Raw genomic sequence first — 17,365 nt, forward strand, 5'->3', positions numbered from 1 at the left:
CCTCAGATGCCACGTGGAACCCCAGCTGAGGCAGCCACTCTGGGCGACGCCCCGTAGCCGAGGTTTCGAAGAACACTGGGGTGTGGGGTCAGCCTCCCTCCTTCCCTGTGGTGGAACTGTGGCTTCACAGTGGAGGCCAGGCTGGGGTGCCGGCCTGGGCTGCTCCAGCAGGGTCAGAGTGGGCGGGCAGGGCACAGGGCCGGGCGGGAAGGCTGCCAGCCCCAGCCCCTCACAGCTCCTTGCCCCAGCGGGGGTGCCGGCCAGTCCCTGGTCCCTTCTCCCCACTGGCTCTGCCCATCAATGCTCAAAGCATGGAAGGGGAAGCCTGTGGACACCATGTCCGCTGTGCCCATCCCTGCTCAAAGCATGGAAGGGGGCCTGTGGACACCATGTCCCGTGCAGACACCATGTCTCCTGCAGACACCATGTCCCCTGCACACAGGTTTCTGCATGGAGCCTGCCTGTCGTTTGGGAATGAGTGAACCTGGGTGGCCGTTGGGTGGCTGAGCCCAGGGGATCAGGGCAGGCTGCCAGGCACGTGGAGAGCCCTCCCAGACTCAGTTTCTCCTTTCTGCCCCTGCCTGGCTGCCTCTCCAGGCCGCGTCGGTGGCCCCTGGTTCCGTCCTGCACAGCCACCTCACCAGCTGTCTTTCTTTTTGCAGAGCGCGTCAGCGAGGAGGTAGGGCTGCTGCAGCTCCTTGGGGACCCCCCGCCCCAGCAGGTCACCCAGACGGATGACCCCGACGTCGGGCTGGCCTACGTCTTTGGGCCAGATGCCAACAGTGGCCAAGTGGCCCGGTACCACTTCCCCAGCCTCTTCTTCCGTGACTTCTCACTGCTGTTCCACATCCGGCCAGCCACAGAGGGCCCAGGGGTGCTGTTCGCCATCACGGACTCGGCACAGGCCGTGGTCTTGCTGGGCGTGAAGCTCTCTGGGGTGCAGGACGGGCACCAGGACATCTCCCTGCTCTACACGGAACCAGGTGCAGGCCAGACCCACACAGCCGCCAGCTTCCGGCTCCCCGCCTTCGTCGGCCAGTGGACACACTTAGCCCTCAGTGTGGCGGGTGGCTTTGTGGCCCTCTATGTGGACTGTGAGGAGTTCCAGAGAATGCCGCTTGCTCGGTCCTCACGGGGCCTGGAGCTGGAGCCTGGCGCCGGGCTCTTCGTGGCTCAGGCCGGGGGAGCGGACCCTGACAAATTCCAGGTAACCCCCACTGTGCCGTTGCTGGGGGACTGGAGCAGCTGGGGTGGGGTGGGGTGGGGGTGGCCACTGGGACAGGGACGGAGCTGTGGCCGGAAGAGGAGAGTCCCCACCCCAGCTGTGGTCAGCCCTGGCCTCCAGCGCAGGCCTCCCGGGTTCTTGGCTGCTCAGCCCTGGCCTCCGGCGCAGGCCTCCCGGGTTCTTGGCCAGCCTGGCTGGGGTGGCATTCACTTTCTTGGCTCTCTGGCTCCTGCGCCCCCAGGAAGGGTAGCCCTGGGCTTCCATGGTTTCTCTGAGACCCCGAGGCCCAGCCCAGGAGGGCCCTCTTTGAACGACTTTGTAACTAGACATCCACCCCAGCCGTGACCCCGTGACCCAGAGACACCCCCAGGCCTGTGCCAAGCCCCGTGGTGAAGTGGGGCTCCCGGCCTCTGACCGGCCGGTTGGGTAAGTGGGGACCGAGTCCAGGCCCAGCCACACGCCTCGTGGCCCCATGCAGAATGAAAGCTGGGGTCCTTGTTGAAAACGATGAACGATCCAAAGCTGGCGGCAGCAGGGTGTTGATCCCAGCAGGGTTCTCCTGTGGTATCTGCACACCCGCTGGGACCAGGGGCTCAGGGCGGCCCTGCAGGTCAGCACCTTTAACAAAGGGTGCAGCAACCCACGCCTGGGAGACTCCACTTTGGAGCACGTGGTGGGAGTCCCCCAGCGGTGAATGCACGTGGCCGTCTCCACCTGAGTCTCCGGGAAGTCCCTCCAGTGGGCCTTCATTTCTTGGGGTTGGGGGAGTGGACAGATCCCTAAACCGATGTGGGGTCTGTGTCCAAAGCCCCTGCATTTCTGGGAACAGCCACGTGGGTGACCTCAGCTGACACTGTCTCACAAGTCCCTGAATTCTAGCATTCAAGCTGGCCTGCAGCTGGACGCCCCTGCCCTGGCGGGCCGCAGGGGACAGAAGGTTAATTATTGCCCAGACAAGGGCTGTTTGTTTGAAGTTGTTCTAAGTCCTGGTGTCTGGGGGTTCTGAAAGCTGACTTTTCACCTTTGGCAGGAACTTTTAACCCTCAGAGCTCAGGAGCCGCTAGGACGTTGACACCAAACTGGGCCTCTTTGTTTTCCTCTTGATCACAAACATGATTACCGGGAAAGAAGTCAGAGTCACCCCCTCCAGTGAGAGGCAATTTGTTGTGTGAGTCCCCAGCCGTTTCTTGGTGGAATAAAGTGGCCCACAAGTGCCGTACATCTTTAACACTGTTAGGAAAAGCGGCTGAGTGCTGAGAGCTCGGTACGTGGGTGCACAGCTGTGCCCCGATGGTGCTATGGGAGCCGGGCCGCCGCCCTGCGGTGAGGGCCTCCTCATCAGCGAAGTCCCGTGTGTAGGAAGAGGGGGTCTGGGTGTTTAATTTTGCATTTCTTGGACTGTTAGTGAAGATAGACTTTCATTTTGTCACTTGTTTATTGTCTGTTTGTATTTCTTCCTTTGTGACTGACCGGTTTATGTTCTTTGTGGTTTTCGATGGGCCCAACTCTCAGTGATTTATACAAACTCCTTATCTTTAAAAGAAACTTCTCTTTGGTTTTGCATGCTGCAGATTTTATTTCTACCTTGTCATTTGCCTTTTTACCTTGTCTTTTTTTTTTTTTTTTTTTTTTTTTTGACCATTGGGATTGGATGTGTGGTTTTTTTGTGTTTTTTTTTTTTTTTAGATGGAATCTCGCCCTGTTGCTCAGGCTGGAGTGCAATGGGGTGATCTCGGCTCACTGCAACCTCTGCCTCCCAGGTTCATGCGATTCTTCTGCCTCAGCCTCCCAAGTAGCTGGGATTACAGGCACCTGCCACCATGCCTGGCTAATTTTTGTATTTTTAGTAGAGATGGGGTTTCACCATATTGGTCAGGCTGGTCTCGAACTCCCGACCTCTGGTGATCCACCCGCCTAAGCCTCTCAAAGTGCTGGGATTACAGGCGTGAGCCACTGCACCCAGCTGGGATTTGATGTGTTTATGTGGTTAAATCTGGCCTGGAGAAGACACCATGACTTACAACAGCCCAGTGAAACCTTGGAAGGTCAGAGAGCTGGAACAGGAGGGATCTAGAGGGCCCTGGGTCTGGCCCTGGGCTGGGGCCCTGCTGGGCCTGGGTGGCGTGCTGCGGGCCGTGTGCTGCTGGGCCTGGGTGGCGCGCTGCGGGCTTCGTGCTGCTGGGCCTGGGTGGCGCGCTGCAGGCCGTGTGCTGCTGGGCCTGGGTGGCGGGCTGCGGGCCGTGTGCTGCTGGGCCTGGGTGGCGGGCTGCGGGCCGTGTGCTGCTGGGCGTGTGTGGCGGGCTGCGGGCCGTGTGCTGCTGGGCGTGTGTGGCGCGCTGCGGGCCGTGTGCTGCTGGGCGTGTGTGGCGCGCTGCGGGCCGTGTGCTGCTGGGCGTGTGTGGCGCGCTGCGGGCCGTGTGCTGCTGGGCCTGGGTGGCGCGCTGCGGGCTTCGTGCTGCTGGGCCTGGGTGGCGCGCTGCGGGCCTTGTGCTGCTGGGCCTGGGTGGCGGGCTGCGGGCCATGTGCTGCTGGGTGTGTGTGGCGTGCAGCGGGCCTCGTGCTGCTGGATGTGGGTGGCGCGCTGCAGGCCGTGTGCTGCTGGGCCTGGGTGGCACGCTACGGGCTTCGTGCTGCTGGGCCTGGGTGGCGTGCTGCAGGCCGTGTGCTGCTGGGCCTGGGTGGCGCACTACGGGCTTTGTGCTGCTGGATGTGGGTGGCGTGCTGCAGGCCGTGTGCTGCTGGGCCTGGGTGGCACGCTACGGGCTTCGTGCTGCTGGGCCTGGGTGGCGTGCTGCAGGCCGTGTGCTGCTGGGCCTGGGTGGCGCACTACGGGCTTTGTGCTGCTGGATGTGGGTGGCGCGCTGCAGGCCGTGTGCTGCTGGGCCTGGGTGGCACGCTACGGGCTTCGTGCTGCTGGGCCTGGGTGGCGCACTACGGGCCTCGTGCTGCTGGATGTGGGTGGCGTGCTGCGGGCCTCGTGCTGCTGGATGTGGGTGGCGCGCTGCGGGCCGTGTGCTGAGGGCTGTGTTGGTTGATCTCTGTGTCAGGTCCCTGCAGGCCTCAGGTGTCAGGAACTTTCTCTTTGGGTCTTAGATGAGATTCCAGCTGGGGAGAGGAGAAGCATGCTTGTGTGGTAGAGAAGAAGACAGACTTGTTCAGCACAAGATTTTCTCAGACTTCTGAATTGAGATACTTGGGAAAGAAACATTCAAGTTGTGTGACTCATAATTTTTGGCAGAAACAAGCACAGAGCTTTGGGAGCAGGGAGGAAACGGAGGCTTCCTCCTCCTCAGCCTCTCCACAAGGCTGCATCGCCCCTGGCGCTGCCGCAGATGGTGCCTGGGACCCCCGGCCGCAGCTGGGTCCAACAGAGCCCTCCGGAGCACTGGTTGTGTTCCTCATTCTAAGAGTCCTTGGGCGTTGTTGGTCTTTTCAGGTTCACTTTCTTGAGTCAGGTTTGTCAGTGGCCGTCTCCCGGGAAATCATGCACCCCCTCCCAGCTGCTGCCGTTGCCTTGAACGTCATTTCCAGCTGTGTCCTGATTTCCAGCTGTGTCCTGATTTCCAGGGCACTGAGGCTGCAGCGTGTCGGGAAGCATTTTACATGCTCTTCCCTCACAGAATTCCTGTGATCTCTGTTTCGGGTGTCTCCGGATTTCATAACTTTCAGTCCGAAGTCCCTTAAATATTTGCAATGGGCCTGTGGCTTTTGCACTAGTGCCTCCTGCCCCACCCCTGGAGCCAGCGGCCGCCACGGGCTCAGAGTTCTCTGCCCTCTGTAGTCGCCCCCCACCCAGGCACCCTGTAGCCCCATGCAGGAGGCGTCGGCCCGTCGGGGGCACTCTCAGGAGAGCGCTGTGGCCACCTGTGGGGGTGTCAGGGCCTCACGGGCCTCTCTGGACAGTGCATGTCTGTGTGGGGATCGGGTGTCAGGAATGCCCAGTCCCTCCCCGACGCCAAGACCACCCAAGATGCACCCCCCGCCCGGGCTGCCCCAGTGGAGAAGCGCAGTTTTTTTTGTTGTTGTTTTTTGTTTTTTGAGACGGAGTCTCACTCTGTTGCCCAGGCTGGAGTGCAGTGGCACGATTGCGGCTCACTGCAAGGTCTGCCTCCCGGGTTCACACCATTCTCCTGCCTCAGCCTCCCGAGTAGCTGGGACTACAGGCGCCCGCCACCAGGCCAGGCTGATTTTTTGTATTATTAGTAGAGACAGGGTTTCCCCATGGTCTCAATCTCCTGACCTTGTGATCCACCTGCCTTGGCCTTCCAAAGTGCTGGGATTACAGGCGTGAGCCACTGCGCCCGGCCAAGGCGCAGTTTTCTAGAATTCAACCCCAGCTCCTCCCTGGGCCTGACCTGGGGGCTCCTGAATGTGAAGGCTCAGCCACTGGGCTGCTGCCCCACCCCCACGCAGTAGGTCCTGGTGGACGGTGGACCCTGGACCCCACGATGCTGCCCCTGGCCGACCTGGGGGCACTGTAGGCAACGCCCTCCCCCGCAGTGTGACGCTGAGAACCGCTGGTGCGTTCTGTGGGAAACCTGTGGGAAACCCAGGGGGCCCACGGGGTCCACACCCCCCCCCACGCATGAGCTCACACGCGTGCATACGTGATCTCATGTTTGCACACGTGTCCATGCAGATGCATGCTCTCACGCACATGTGCCCACACACTCAGCACTCACACCCCGTCCTGCAGGCTCAGCCCCACTCCTGAGCCACCTGCCTGGGCTTTGGGGGCCCAGCCGGCGTGGGGAGCCCCAGGCTCCAGCTGGCCTCGCTTGGCTCTGAAATCTAGGCCAGGATGCAGAACCCGCAGTGCGGCCAGTGGAGCCCCTGGTACTGTGCGCAGCCCCCACCTGGCAGCCCCTTTTCCTGCCAAAGCCCCTCCCAGCGTCCTCTCCCAACCGGGCGAGCTGCTCGCTTGAGGCTTAGGACGTTGCGCCCTCCTGTGTCCTTGCCCAGCATCCCCGGCCTGCGTCTCACCAGGCACCGCCGGCCGCGCCAGGGCCCGAGAGGGCAGGGTCAGGCACCCTGGCACTCAGCCCAGGAGTGAAGATGCCAGAGGGAGCGGTGGGTAGGTGGGTGAGTGAGTGAGATTGGGTCCGGACGGAATGGGCGCAGAGATCCGGGAAACTCCCCCACATCTGCGGCGTTTCTGTCCTTGGCTTCTGGGTTTTGTTGTTGATGAAAAGGTGAAGTTCAAAGAAAGCAAAGCCATGGTGCCGCCTCGGTTGGTCCGAGTTGGGAGATGAGGCCGCTTGGTGCTTGTGTAAAGCTCCCGGGACTTGGGGTTGGGGGACTTGACCTGCAGCCCCTCGAATCTGCCCACCCTCCCAGGCCTTGGATCGAGCCACACCTGCTGTGGTTCTAAACCCGTAGCCCTCAGGTGGCCCATCAGCTGCCTCAGATGAGCCGAGTCTGAGGGAGCAGCCTCCGCCCAGCCGGGTGCTTTCTACATGAAAGCGCCCAGGACGCCCCTGGGTCTCACCACGTCTTCCTACCATGAGGCATACCGCACCCCCAGGGAGGCTGCCCGAGACCCCTTCCCTCTCCGAGACTCTCCTGCCCTTTGTGGGCCCCCCGAAATCTGGAGCTCAAGCAGCGCCGGGGTTGCCGCTGCCGCCTCAGGACCGCTGGTGACCCCTTTCTCTGTCTGCATTTAGGGGGTGATCGCTGAGCTGAAGGTGCGCAGGGACCCCCAGGTGAGCCCCATGCACTGCCTGGACGAGGAAGGCGATGACTCAGATGGGGTGAGTGACATCTGGGGCCCGGGTGGGGTCTCCCCTCAATCCCTGGCACGCGGAGTTCAAGACCAAGGTCTATGACAGGAAAAGTCCCAAATTATACCACTTGGGGCACTGGGAAGCTGCGATACCATTTCTATGCTCTCCTGTAGCACCTCAGAGCCCTTCCTTGCCCTGAACTTTCCCGTAAAAACAAATACAAAGCATGATATAAACACCAGAAACCACCCTCCATGGCAGCTGGTGAGACAGAGGATGTGAGGCAGCTCAGCAAAGTGTGTGTGTGTGTGTGTGTGTCTGTGTCTGTGTGGTGTGTCTCTGTGTCTTGTGTGTTGTGTGTGTGGTGTGTCTCTGTGGTGTGTCTGTCTTGTGTGTTGTGTGTGGATGTGTGTGTATGTGTGGTGTGTCTGTCTTGTGTGTTGTGTGTGTTGTGTGTCTCTGTGTGTCTCTAGTGTGTCTGTCTTGTGTCGTGTGTGTCTGTGGTGTGTCTCTGTGTTTGTGTGTGGTGTGTCTCTGTGTGTGGTGTGTCTCTGTGTGTGGTGTGTCTCTGTGGTGTGTCTGTCTTGTGTGTTGTGTCTGCATGTCTGCATGGTGCGTGTGTGTCTGTGTCTGTGTGTTGTGTGGCGTGTGTGTTGGTGGGGTGTGTGGAATCACGTGGTACCCAAGGGGAGACTCCCCCAGTCCCAGGTGTGAGGAACAGCAGGGAATTCTCACTCAGGGGCCCAGATCACAACATGCCCCACGTGAACATGGACCCACAGCCTTGCTCCTGGGGGCGTGGGCAGGAGACGCCATGGACACGGACCCACAGCCTTGCTCCTGGGGGCGTGGGCAGGAGACGCCGTGGACGTGGACCCACAGCCTTGCTCCTGGCGGCGTGGGCAGGAGACGCTGTGGACGTGGACCCCCAGCCTCGCTCCTGGGGGCGTGGGCAGGAGACGCCATGGACACGGACCCACAGCCTCGCTCCTGGGGGCGTGGGCAGGAGACGCCGTGGACGTGGACCCACAGCCTCGCTCCTGGGGGTGTGGGCAGGAGACGCCGTGGACGTGGACCCACAGCCTTGCTCCTGGGGGCGTGGGCAGGAGACGCCGTGGACGTGGACCCACAGCCTTGCTGTGTGTGGCACACTGTGTGGGCAGTGTGTGAACATCCATGTTACTTTCATGCTTTTTCTTATTTTGCCCAATAAGCCCGTTGTTTTTGCCTGGAACATGCCAGAAGACGCCAGATCGTTCACATGGCGGCCATGACAAGGCTGCGCCCTGGGACAGCTTGCTGGGTGCGGGGTGTCGCCGAGGCGCCGCACCCCTCCCCTGGCCTGTCTTGCCCTCAGGGGTCAGTAGCGGTCCCTGAGGATGTTTCTCCTCCGGGTTTTCCTGAAGTTTAAAACATCCGGCCGCCTTGGCGCGTGTTCGGCCCAGCCGGGCGTGCGCTGGGGAAACCTGTGCGGGGAGGATCTGTGGTGCGGCCTCCTCCAGGGCAGGGCTCTGGCCAGAAGAGAGGAGCGCGTTCCCCCTCCCGCCTCCGCATGTCTGACCACCGGCCGAGGCAGGTTCAGAAGCGTCACTGTCCTCGACCCGATTGGACACCACTTCCTGAAGCTCAGATGGTGCCTGGGCAGGGAAGGCCAGCGTGCCCACCCCAGCGGCCCCCCCGAGAGCACCAGAGAGGGCTGGACGAGGCGAGAGGGGGCCGGGAGGAGGCGAGAGCAGCGTCCTTTGCTTCCCCGGCCTGCCGGGCTCGGGGCCTGGCCTGGCTGCCATCTCTCCAGCCTTTCCCTTTTCAAACTCCTCAGGCATCCGGAGACTCTGGCAGCGGGCTCGGGGACGCCCGGGAGCTTCTCAGGGAGGAGACGGTGAGTAGCCGGACGGGGCCCCGCCCACCCTGCAGGGTCCCGGGAGAGCCCCTCCCAGCAGTGGGGTGACACATGTGCACACGCAGGTGTGGCTCCAAGAGCTCCCTCTATGCCACGAAGACATATTCCTGGCTGGGAACAGGGATGCTGGGCTGGGCAGACGCTCGGAGCCTGGGCGCTGGCCCCGCTCCGGCCCTGCCTGGCCGCCGCGTGTCTCTGGTGAGAGGATATTCCTTTAAAACGAGGTCCTGCCCTGCACACTCCTTGGTCTTCGAGGCAACCTTGGCCCTCCCTTCGCCCCATCCCTCCGTTAGCTCGTGGGTGGCCACCAGGGAATGAACGGGTGTGTGAGTCTGACGACCAGGAGGAGAAGGCGGTGCAGGGAGCGTGCGGAAGGCTTTCCCCAGCTCGGGCCACCTGAGAAAACACAGGAGGGGCGGGGAGTGGGGAGGCCTCAGCCCCGGGACTGAGGCGCGGTGCTTTCCGTTAGAGACGGGTGCGGGAATGTGTTCCCTGCGGGGACCCTCTGCAGGTTCACATCAGCTTCCCAGCATGGCCTGTCGGGCGCCAGGAGGCCTCTGTGGTGACGGCAGGCGCAGTCCTGGGTCCTAGGGAGCCGGGGAGCCCACAGGCGGCCACACCCCTGTGGCCCACGGAAGGAAGCCCCTTGCACGCAGCCCTGGAGCACCCTCCTGTTTCAGAGGATTTTTCTTTATCTTTCTTGCTATCTTAAGTATTTCATTTCACAAACCAAGCAAGTCTCCACCGGGCATCTGCCGGCTGAGTAACAGGCCACCTCCCCTCTCGTCCTCCAGGGTGCGGCCCTAAAACCCAGGCTCCCCACGCCACCCCCGGTCACCACTCCACCCTTGGCTGGAGGCAGCAGCACGGAAGATTCCAGAAGTGAAGAAATCGAGGAGCAGACCACGGTGGCTTCGTTAGGAGGTAAGCTCTTTTCTGGATGTGGTGTGTGTGTGGTGTGGGGTGTCTGTGGTGTGTAACGTGTGTCTGTGTGATGGTGAGGTATGTGTGTGATGTGTGTGTGGTGTGTAACGTGTGTCTGATGGTGAGGTATGTGTGTGATGTAGGGTGTGTGTGGTGTGTAACGTGTGTTTGTGTGATGGTGAGGTATGTGTGTGATGTATGGTGTGTGTAGTGGTGTATATGGTACATGTGTGTGTAATATGGCATGTGTTTGTGTGAAATATATGGCAGGTGTTTGATGTGTGGTGTGTGATGTGCATGTTTGTGACGTGTGATGTTTACGTGATGTGTGTGTACTGTGTATGGTGCATGCATGTGTGGGTGTGTGGTGTGTACAGTGTGATGTGTGCAGTGTGTGGTGTGTGTATTGTGTGTGGTGTGTGGTGGTGTGTGTGTTGCGTGTAGTGTACGTGTGTGGTGTGCAGTGCACGTTGTGTTGTATGTGCTGTGTAGTGTGTGTATTGTGTGTATGTGTGTGATGTGCATGTGTAATGTACATGTGTGTGATGTGTGTGTGTGTGTGGCAGGTGGGGAGATGCCGAGGCCCGGATGGTGGCTCTGGGTACAGGCTCTGGGTGTTCACTGTGCTTCTCTTGCAGGATTTCTGTTGGTTTTCATTTTTATTTTAAGTAAAAGTTAAGAGGGAAAAAGGAAAAGGGACAAAGCATGCTGGGTGATAAGAAGGCATTCTGGGGGGCCGGGGTCTCTTGGAACAAATTCAGGAAGCATCTCCCAGGTTTCAGCTGTCATCGGCTTAGATGGCCACACCGGCCTCACTGTTGATTTTAAATTCTGTCTACCTGTTGCCTTTGCCTGGGAGCCGGAGCTCAGGGGAGTGCGGCCTGAGGCTGGGGATCTGACGGTGTCCAGCCGGGCTCCAGGACTGAAAGCGTTTGGGCTGCCGGGGCCGTCCGGGGTGCCGAGAGCAGAGCTGGGGCCACCCGGGGGGCCTGACCGTGGCCACCTCTGCTTCTCTTCCCAGCTCAGACACTTCCTGGCTCAGATTCTGTCTCCACGTGGGACGGGAGTGTCCGGACCCCTGGGGGCCGTGTGAAAGAGGTAAGGCCACCTCCCTGTGCTCCTGAACCATTCTGAACAGAGCACCTGTGGCCTTTTGGGCCACTCACTGGTGAGCCCTGATGAAGCCCCTCTGTGCCCGTGCCTCCTTTGTGCCCAGCACTCGGTGCCAGCATGCGTCCACCCTGCGTGTCCACTGTGGGAAGCAGCCCAGCCTGGGACTCTGGAGGGCACAGCGGGACACGCGGGCAGGCTGTGTGGGGCCCCACCCCAGCCCGAGCCCTGTGTTCTGTTTATTCCCAGGGCGGCCTGAAGGGGCAGAAAGGGGAGCCAGGTGTTCCGGGCCCACCTGGCCAGGCAGGCCCCCCAGGATCCCCATGCCTACCTGGTCCCCCGGGTCTCCCGTGCCCGGTGAGTCCCCTGGGTCCTGCAGGCCCAGCGTTGCAACCTGTCCCCGGACCACAAGGACCCCCAGGGCCTCCGGGGAGGGACGGCACCCCTGGAAGGGACGGCGAGCCGGTGAGTCCTCACGCCCCACCGAGTCCGCCCCGGTCTGGAGTTGGGGGCTTGGGTAGGAGGGGGAGAGGCTGCGGCCGACATGGGAGTGAGCTGAGCTGGGATCGGGACAGGTCAGCAGCCTCCTTAGGCCCACCATTGCTCGGGGTTGGTGCTGAAAGGTGGTCAGACGTGGGAGGTGGAGCTGCTCAGACACAGCCCTTGTGGGTGTGAGGAGGCTCCTGGCGCGGGTGCGAGGACATCGGGGGGACTTGCAGCGTGGGGTGCACTTCCATGTAGAGACTGTAGGTGGCGCCGGAGGAGTCATTTCCCATCACTAATGGCTTCTCTTGCACACCCAGGGTGACCCTGGTGAAGACGGAAAGCCGGTGAGTCTGCGTTTCTTTCTGGCCCCCGTGTTATCTGTGATGTTTGCTTAAACCCCAGGGCTTTGTTGGCAGTGACACTCTTTAAACGCGACCCAGTGAGGAGACTGTGCAGCAAAACCATTTTGAAAGTGGAATTTTGTAAAGAAAAGATGAGTGTAACTGTTGATGGGAAATAGCAGTTATGCATTTGTGTTGAGACATTTGGGCCACAACTACCATGAAGAAGGAAAGGAAGTGAGAAAAGGCAGAGCTTCCAAACCCTTAGAGGGAAAACGCACAGCAAAGAAAAAGGAAGTCGGGCAGGGCGGGGGGTGGTGCAAGTCGGCAGGGGAGGGAAGCACGGGGCGACCTGAGACTCTGTGAAGTCCGAGCTTCGTCGCAAAACACGCAGTTCAGTCTTTAAAAATCAGCAAACACCGTTTCCAAGCACAGTAATGACGTGATCGACTGCGAATAAAGACCTGGGAACAGCCTGCCCAGCAAATGGTAACACTCGGCAGAAAGTGGGGCCGTCACGAACGCTGGACAGGAGGGTTCAAGTTAAAAACAGTCTAGAAGGTCTGAAAGGACAGGGAGGGCATCTCATGGTGCCCACCGAACGGTCATTACCGACCGCCTGGCACCCCACAGCCAAGCTGCCTGCGATGAGGACCACGGCAGACAAAGGACGGTCGGCTGGGGGGCGGCACGGGGCCCACCCACTACAACAGGGTACACGCACGCGTGTGTGTGAGTGTGGGGTGAGGATCCACGGGGCCCACCCACAGGGCACACACACGTGTGTGTGTGTGACCGTGTGTGTGTGTGGGGGGTGAGGATCCACACGTACACCTACCACACATGCACACACAGCACATATCACACACCACACATTACCACACGTGGACACATGCGCACACACATTACACACACGTGTGCACACACACATTACACACACCACACGTGGATACACTTGCATACACACACTACACACACCTGTGCACACACACCACATGTGGACACATGCACACATGCTACACGCACGTGCACACATCACACGTGGACACACATGCACACACACCACACATTACACATACCACACGTGGATACACATACACATACCACGTGTGCACACATGCGCACACCATGGATTATGCACACCATACATGCACACTCACACATCACACATACATATCACACATGCACACACCACACTCCTCACACACACACATACATATCACACATGCACACACCACACTCCTCACACACACACCATGCATACCACACACACACGTATGTAATACCAAGCACCAGCTGTTGTGGAGGCCTTCGGGGGACCTGCTGTGACCTCCCGAGGGATGCTCCCCGCAGCTTCCCCCAGGCGTGGCTGGCGAGATGGGCTCAGGTGGGAGACAGTCTGCTGGGCCTGGCGCCCTCCTACTTTCTGGGCCCTGGAGACTCCCCTGAAGGGCTCAGCTCCCGTCCATCCCCTGCTTGGGGGAGGAGCACTGAGGGTGCTGGGTGCGGCCCATGGTCGTGCCTTCCCTGACCCGGCCCCCGGCTGCTGTGTTCCAGGGCGACACCGGGCCACAGGGCTTCCCCGGGACTCCAGGGGATGTAGGCCCCAAGGGCGACAAGGTGAGTCTCCGTGGCTGGGTGGGGCCCCTTCCTGTGTTGATCCTTGGCCAAGGTGGGGGCTGTGTGCATGCCCAGGGCATGACGGGCTTGTCTTGTGTTCCCAGGGAGACCCTGGGATTGGAGAGAGAGGGCCCCCAGGACCCCAAGGGCCTCCGGGGCCCCCAGGACCCTCCTTCAGACACGACAAGCTGGTGAGTCCCGCCCTTGGCTTCCTGCGACCCGGGGTCTGCCCTCCTCAAAAGCAGGCACTGCCTCTGGGAGGGCATCTGGCCCAGAAGTATCAGCTCCACCCTCAGGGGCTTGCGTGGGGTCTTGGCTGAGCTGAGGGGTCACAGGTGTGGTGAGAGCCCCCATCCACCTGCCTTCAGGCTTCTCTGGGGGCAGCAGAGGGGCCGTGGTTTCTCAGCTCCTTGTAGAAACAGCTCGACATGCAGCTTGTGGGGCAGGGGCCAGGAGTAGGCCAGGCGGGGGGCCGAGCTCAGGGCAACGTGTCTCTCCGGCTCTTTTCCTCAGACCTTCATTGACATGGAGGGATCTGGCTTCGGGGGCGATCTGGAGGCCCTGCGGGTGAGTGGCCCTTAACCTGCGGCGCTGCCCGATGTCTGTGCCCGTGAGGAACAGGCCATGGACCCCCGAGATTCAGCTGGGGTCCTGTGGGGGGTGGGGATGAGGCCCGGTTTGGGGGTGGTGGTCATCCCTGGTGGGTGCCACATGGGCTGTGACTATCTGTGTTCGCCCACGTCCAGGGTCCTCGAGGCTTCCCTGGACCTCCCGGACCCCCTGGTGTCCCAGGCCTGCCCGGCGAGCCAGGCCGCTTTGGGGTGAACAGCTCCGACGTCCCAGGACCCGCCGGCCTTCCTGGTGTGCCTGGGCGCGAGGGTCCCCCCGGGTTTCCCGGCCTCCCCGTAAGTCCTGCCTCCCACCGTCAGTGTCGGGAGCCCTGTCTGCTGGGAGTGAGGGATGAACACCCCACATGGGAGCCCCTGCCCCGCCTCAGGCCTCCCAGTCCCCGCCCCCTCACCTCATCTCCTCTGGGAGCTGGCGGGCGGTTGCTGACTCGGGGCCGCCCTGGGGTGTGCGGAGGCACCTGAGTGGCCACCCCATGGTTCTAGGGGTGCTGACCAGTGGGGGTGACCGCAAGCAAGGCCTCCGACCTCTCTGGCCCTGTGGGTCCACGGACTGCACAGAGAGCGTCTCCATGAGCAATTCCCATGGGTGGGTGTGGGAGGGCCGAGGTCAGCATTGCTGGAGGGCCAGGGGAGGGAGGAGCCTGTTTGGCCAACATGGCTCGTGGGGTCTCAGGTCCCCACAGCAGGCTCCCCACCAGCTCTGCCACACATGACGGGCAGCAGGTCATGACTGGCAGCAGGTGCCTGCCCCACCAGCTGTGCCACACATGATGGGCAGCAGGTCATGATGGACAGCAGGTGCAGACGTGGCTGCTGTAATTGGGTCATGCTGCACTGGCATCCCGTGGCCTGGGGTCACTCGGTAGCATGCCATGACGTGCAGGGCAGGGAGTGTGGGGTTAGGTCACCCATGACATGCCCCTGCCTCCGTAACAGTCCCTACCTGAGCCAGCCAACCCTACCGATGGGCGTTCGCCGTCACCATCGGCTCTGAGGCCTCTCTGGGTGCCGCATGGCAAGTGCTCCCCAGGATCCATTCTGAGGGGAATTTGGGCTTAAAGAACATGCCTAATCCATATTCACGCATGTGGCCAGACTGCCTCTCAGAGGGAGCAGCGGCTACCCCAGCCCTGGTGTGCAAGCGTCTTCCCGCCGTGGTGCTGTCAACCCTGCCATCTCATCCTGCCAATGTGGCCGCGAAACTGCGGGCTACGCAGGCTGTGGGGTCTCCCGTGAGCCCTGGGACTCTGGCCCTGTGTCTGGGGAACGTTCTGTGTCCTGCGTTCCGGAAACCTGCGGAAGCCCAGATAACCTGTTAACCCAGAAATCGTTTTAGTGGCCAAATGCCATCAAGACCCACTATGCTCTGCTCTCCCCCAGGGACCCCCAGGCCCTCCGGGAAGAGAGGGGCCCCCAGGAAGGACTGGGCAGAAAGGCAGCCTGGTAAGTCTTCCCTCGAGTCCAGGGTGAGTGGGGCCCAGCACCACACCATGTGGCCCGGGTCCGGGGGTGCCTGGTGACGCCCGTGAAGGGGAAATGCCAGGAATAGCCCCCCATCACAGCCCCACAGCCTGGGGCCTCGCGCTCTGGAGGTCACCCTGACCTGGGCGGCTGGGGCTTGGGTAGAAATTCATAACCCTGTGAAGATGAGCGGACTCACGGGTTTTAAGAACGTGGGCACCCCGTGAGATCTGAGATCGTACTCCGAGCTTCCACGTTGGTTACGGGGCAGTGGCCATGAGCCTCTGTCGGACTGACGCAAGGAGCTGGGGCCCTGGGCGTTTGTGGGTGGACCTGGCGGGAGTCGCCTGCGTCTGGCTCCCTGGGGAGCGGTCTCTAGCATGACCTCAGATGAGAGCTACACTGCTTTGGACTGAGCAGGGGACGCAGGCTGTAAATGCCCCTCACTGCTGTAAGCCTGTGGCTGAGCTGAAGGGCCCTTCTTGGGGAGGCATCCAGGCCCCAGGCCCCACGTGTAGCCAGGTCCAGCATTGGGATCAGGCTTGGCGTCCCTTGTGGCTTCCCTTTCAGGACCCCAACCACACCAGAAAGGGGGGATGACAGTGGCAACAGCCTCAGAAACTATTAAACCGGCACAGGCAGCAAAGCAGGGACCCGGGTCGGGGCACAGTTCCTGGCAGGGCGATGTGCCTTCCTCTGTCCGCTGTGCTGCAAGTCTGATTTTGTCATAATCCTGCTCTTTTCCGTACAGGGTGAAGCAGGCGCCCCAGGACATAAGGTACAAGCAGAATTCCTGGCACATCAGTCCCCTGCCCCTGGTGCCCACTCAGTGCTCGGACCCCCAAAGAGGGTGGCGGCTCCACGGTCGAGAGAGTGAGCTCTCTTGGGGCTGGCCTTGACCCCCACTCCTGCCATCTGTCCATCCGTTCTGCCGGAATCGCGGGCAGCAGCCTCTGTCAGTCTGGCGAGGTGGCTTCGGCCCTTGTCACTTTTGTGATGTGGCTTCCGCCGAGCTCTGGTCTGCCGGTGAACTGAGAGTAGACGCGCCCTGGAAGCTGAGCTCATCTGGAAACAAGCTCCCTGTGGCAAGCGCGATAAAGCAGCTCCAGGAGCTTTGGGAGGAGGGGCTGGGCCACAGCAGGTGGAGAGGCTGCCTGTGGCCTGGGGAGGGCCCTGAGCTGGGCCCCCCAACATCCCCCCATAGGGGAGCCCCATCCACCCGTCCCGCAGGCTCATGAGCGTCTGGGGGCACTCGGAAGGAGCGCTGAAGGCAGCCTGGGTGTCCTTGGCGGCCCTGGCCTGGCCCAGAGTCTGCTCAGACCCTCTGGACTCAGGGCAGCTGCTCTCCATGGACCCAGCCTTCCTTCGGGCAGCCCGAGGTCTGGGCCACAGCCTGCTTGACCAGACAATTTATCTGACACCCCCACAACGACCCACTTCCTCCTTCTGTTCTGCGGGAATTGAGCTGGAGGAGGAGCTAGAACCCTGCAGAGGAGGGGCTGGGAGCCGGGTCTGGGCCTCCAGTCGGCATCCGTGCCGACCCCACCACAGACGCCCCCGGAGGTGCCCTGGAGGATCCAGGCTTCCGCGGGCCGCCCACTCGAATCATGTCCAAAACATCAGGAGCTCCTCACCTTGGGCTGGACGGGGTTGGCACTAACGGGGAACTTTCCCCAGAGCATGGCCAAGCTCCAGGATGGGGGTGATGAGGGAAGGAAGGCCAGTGGGGAGAGGAGTGAGGAAGAGGACAGCTGCGAGTCAGGTGGTGAGAGCACCCGGAGGGGCTGAGAGGACATGGGCTGGGAGTGAATGCATGTGCACATACACACACACACACCTCTCCAGCATATGTACACATGCACACACACCTCTCCAGCATATGTACATACACACACACCTCTCCAGCATATGTACACACACACACACCTCTCCAGCATATGTACACA

General features: G+C 61.3%; 1 protein-coding gene across 10 annotated transcripts in view; it reads left to right on the forward strand.

The window, feature by feature from the left end:
• The window catches only part of COL18A1 (collagen type XVIII alpha 1 chain), a 115,540-nt gene that overhangs the window by 63,849 nt on the left and 34,326 nt on the right, over positions 1-17,365 (forward strand). For 8 of the 10 annotated variants that reach the window (XM_034947947.3, XM_063601265.1, XM_063601266.1 and 5 more), the window contains 13 exons: positions 663-1,207; positions 6,889-6,975; positions 8,768-8,827; positions 9,643-9,772; positions 10,794-10,870; positions 11,132-11,347; positions 11,686-11,712; positions 13,267-13,329; positions 13,434-13,520; positions 13,843-13,896; positions 14,076-14,234; positions 15,339-15,401; positions 16,171-16,197. In XM_034947947.3, coding sequence (XP_034803838.3) covers positions 663-1,207; positions 6,889-6,975; positions 8,768-8,827; positions 9,643-9,772; positions 10,794-10,870; positions 11,132-11,347; positions 11,686-11,712; positions 13,267-13,329; positions 13,434-13,520; positions 13,843-13,896; positions 14,076-14,234; positions 15,339-15,401; positions 16,171-16,197 — 1,595 coding nt within the window. Of the gene's footprint in view, positions 1-662; positions 1,208-2,357; positions 2,394-6,888; positions 6,976-8,767; positions 8,828-9,642; positions 9,773-10,793; positions 10,871-11,131; positions 11,348-11,685; positions 11,713-13,266; positions 13,330-13,433; positions 13,521-13,842; positions 13,897-14,075; positions 14,235-15,338; positions 15,402-16,170; positions 16,198-17,365 lie in introns of those variants that run through there. The other 2 variants (XM_034947950.3, XM_034947951.3) reach the window with 2 other exon arrangements.

This window comes from Pan paniscus, chromosome 22, assembly GCF_029289425.2.
Source record: "Pan paniscus chromosome 22, NHGRI_mPanPan1-v2.0_pri, whole genome shotgun sequence".
In the NCBI taxonomy this organism is placed as follows: Eukaryota; Metazoa; Chordata; class Mammalia; order Primates; family Hominidae; genus Pan; species Pan paniscus.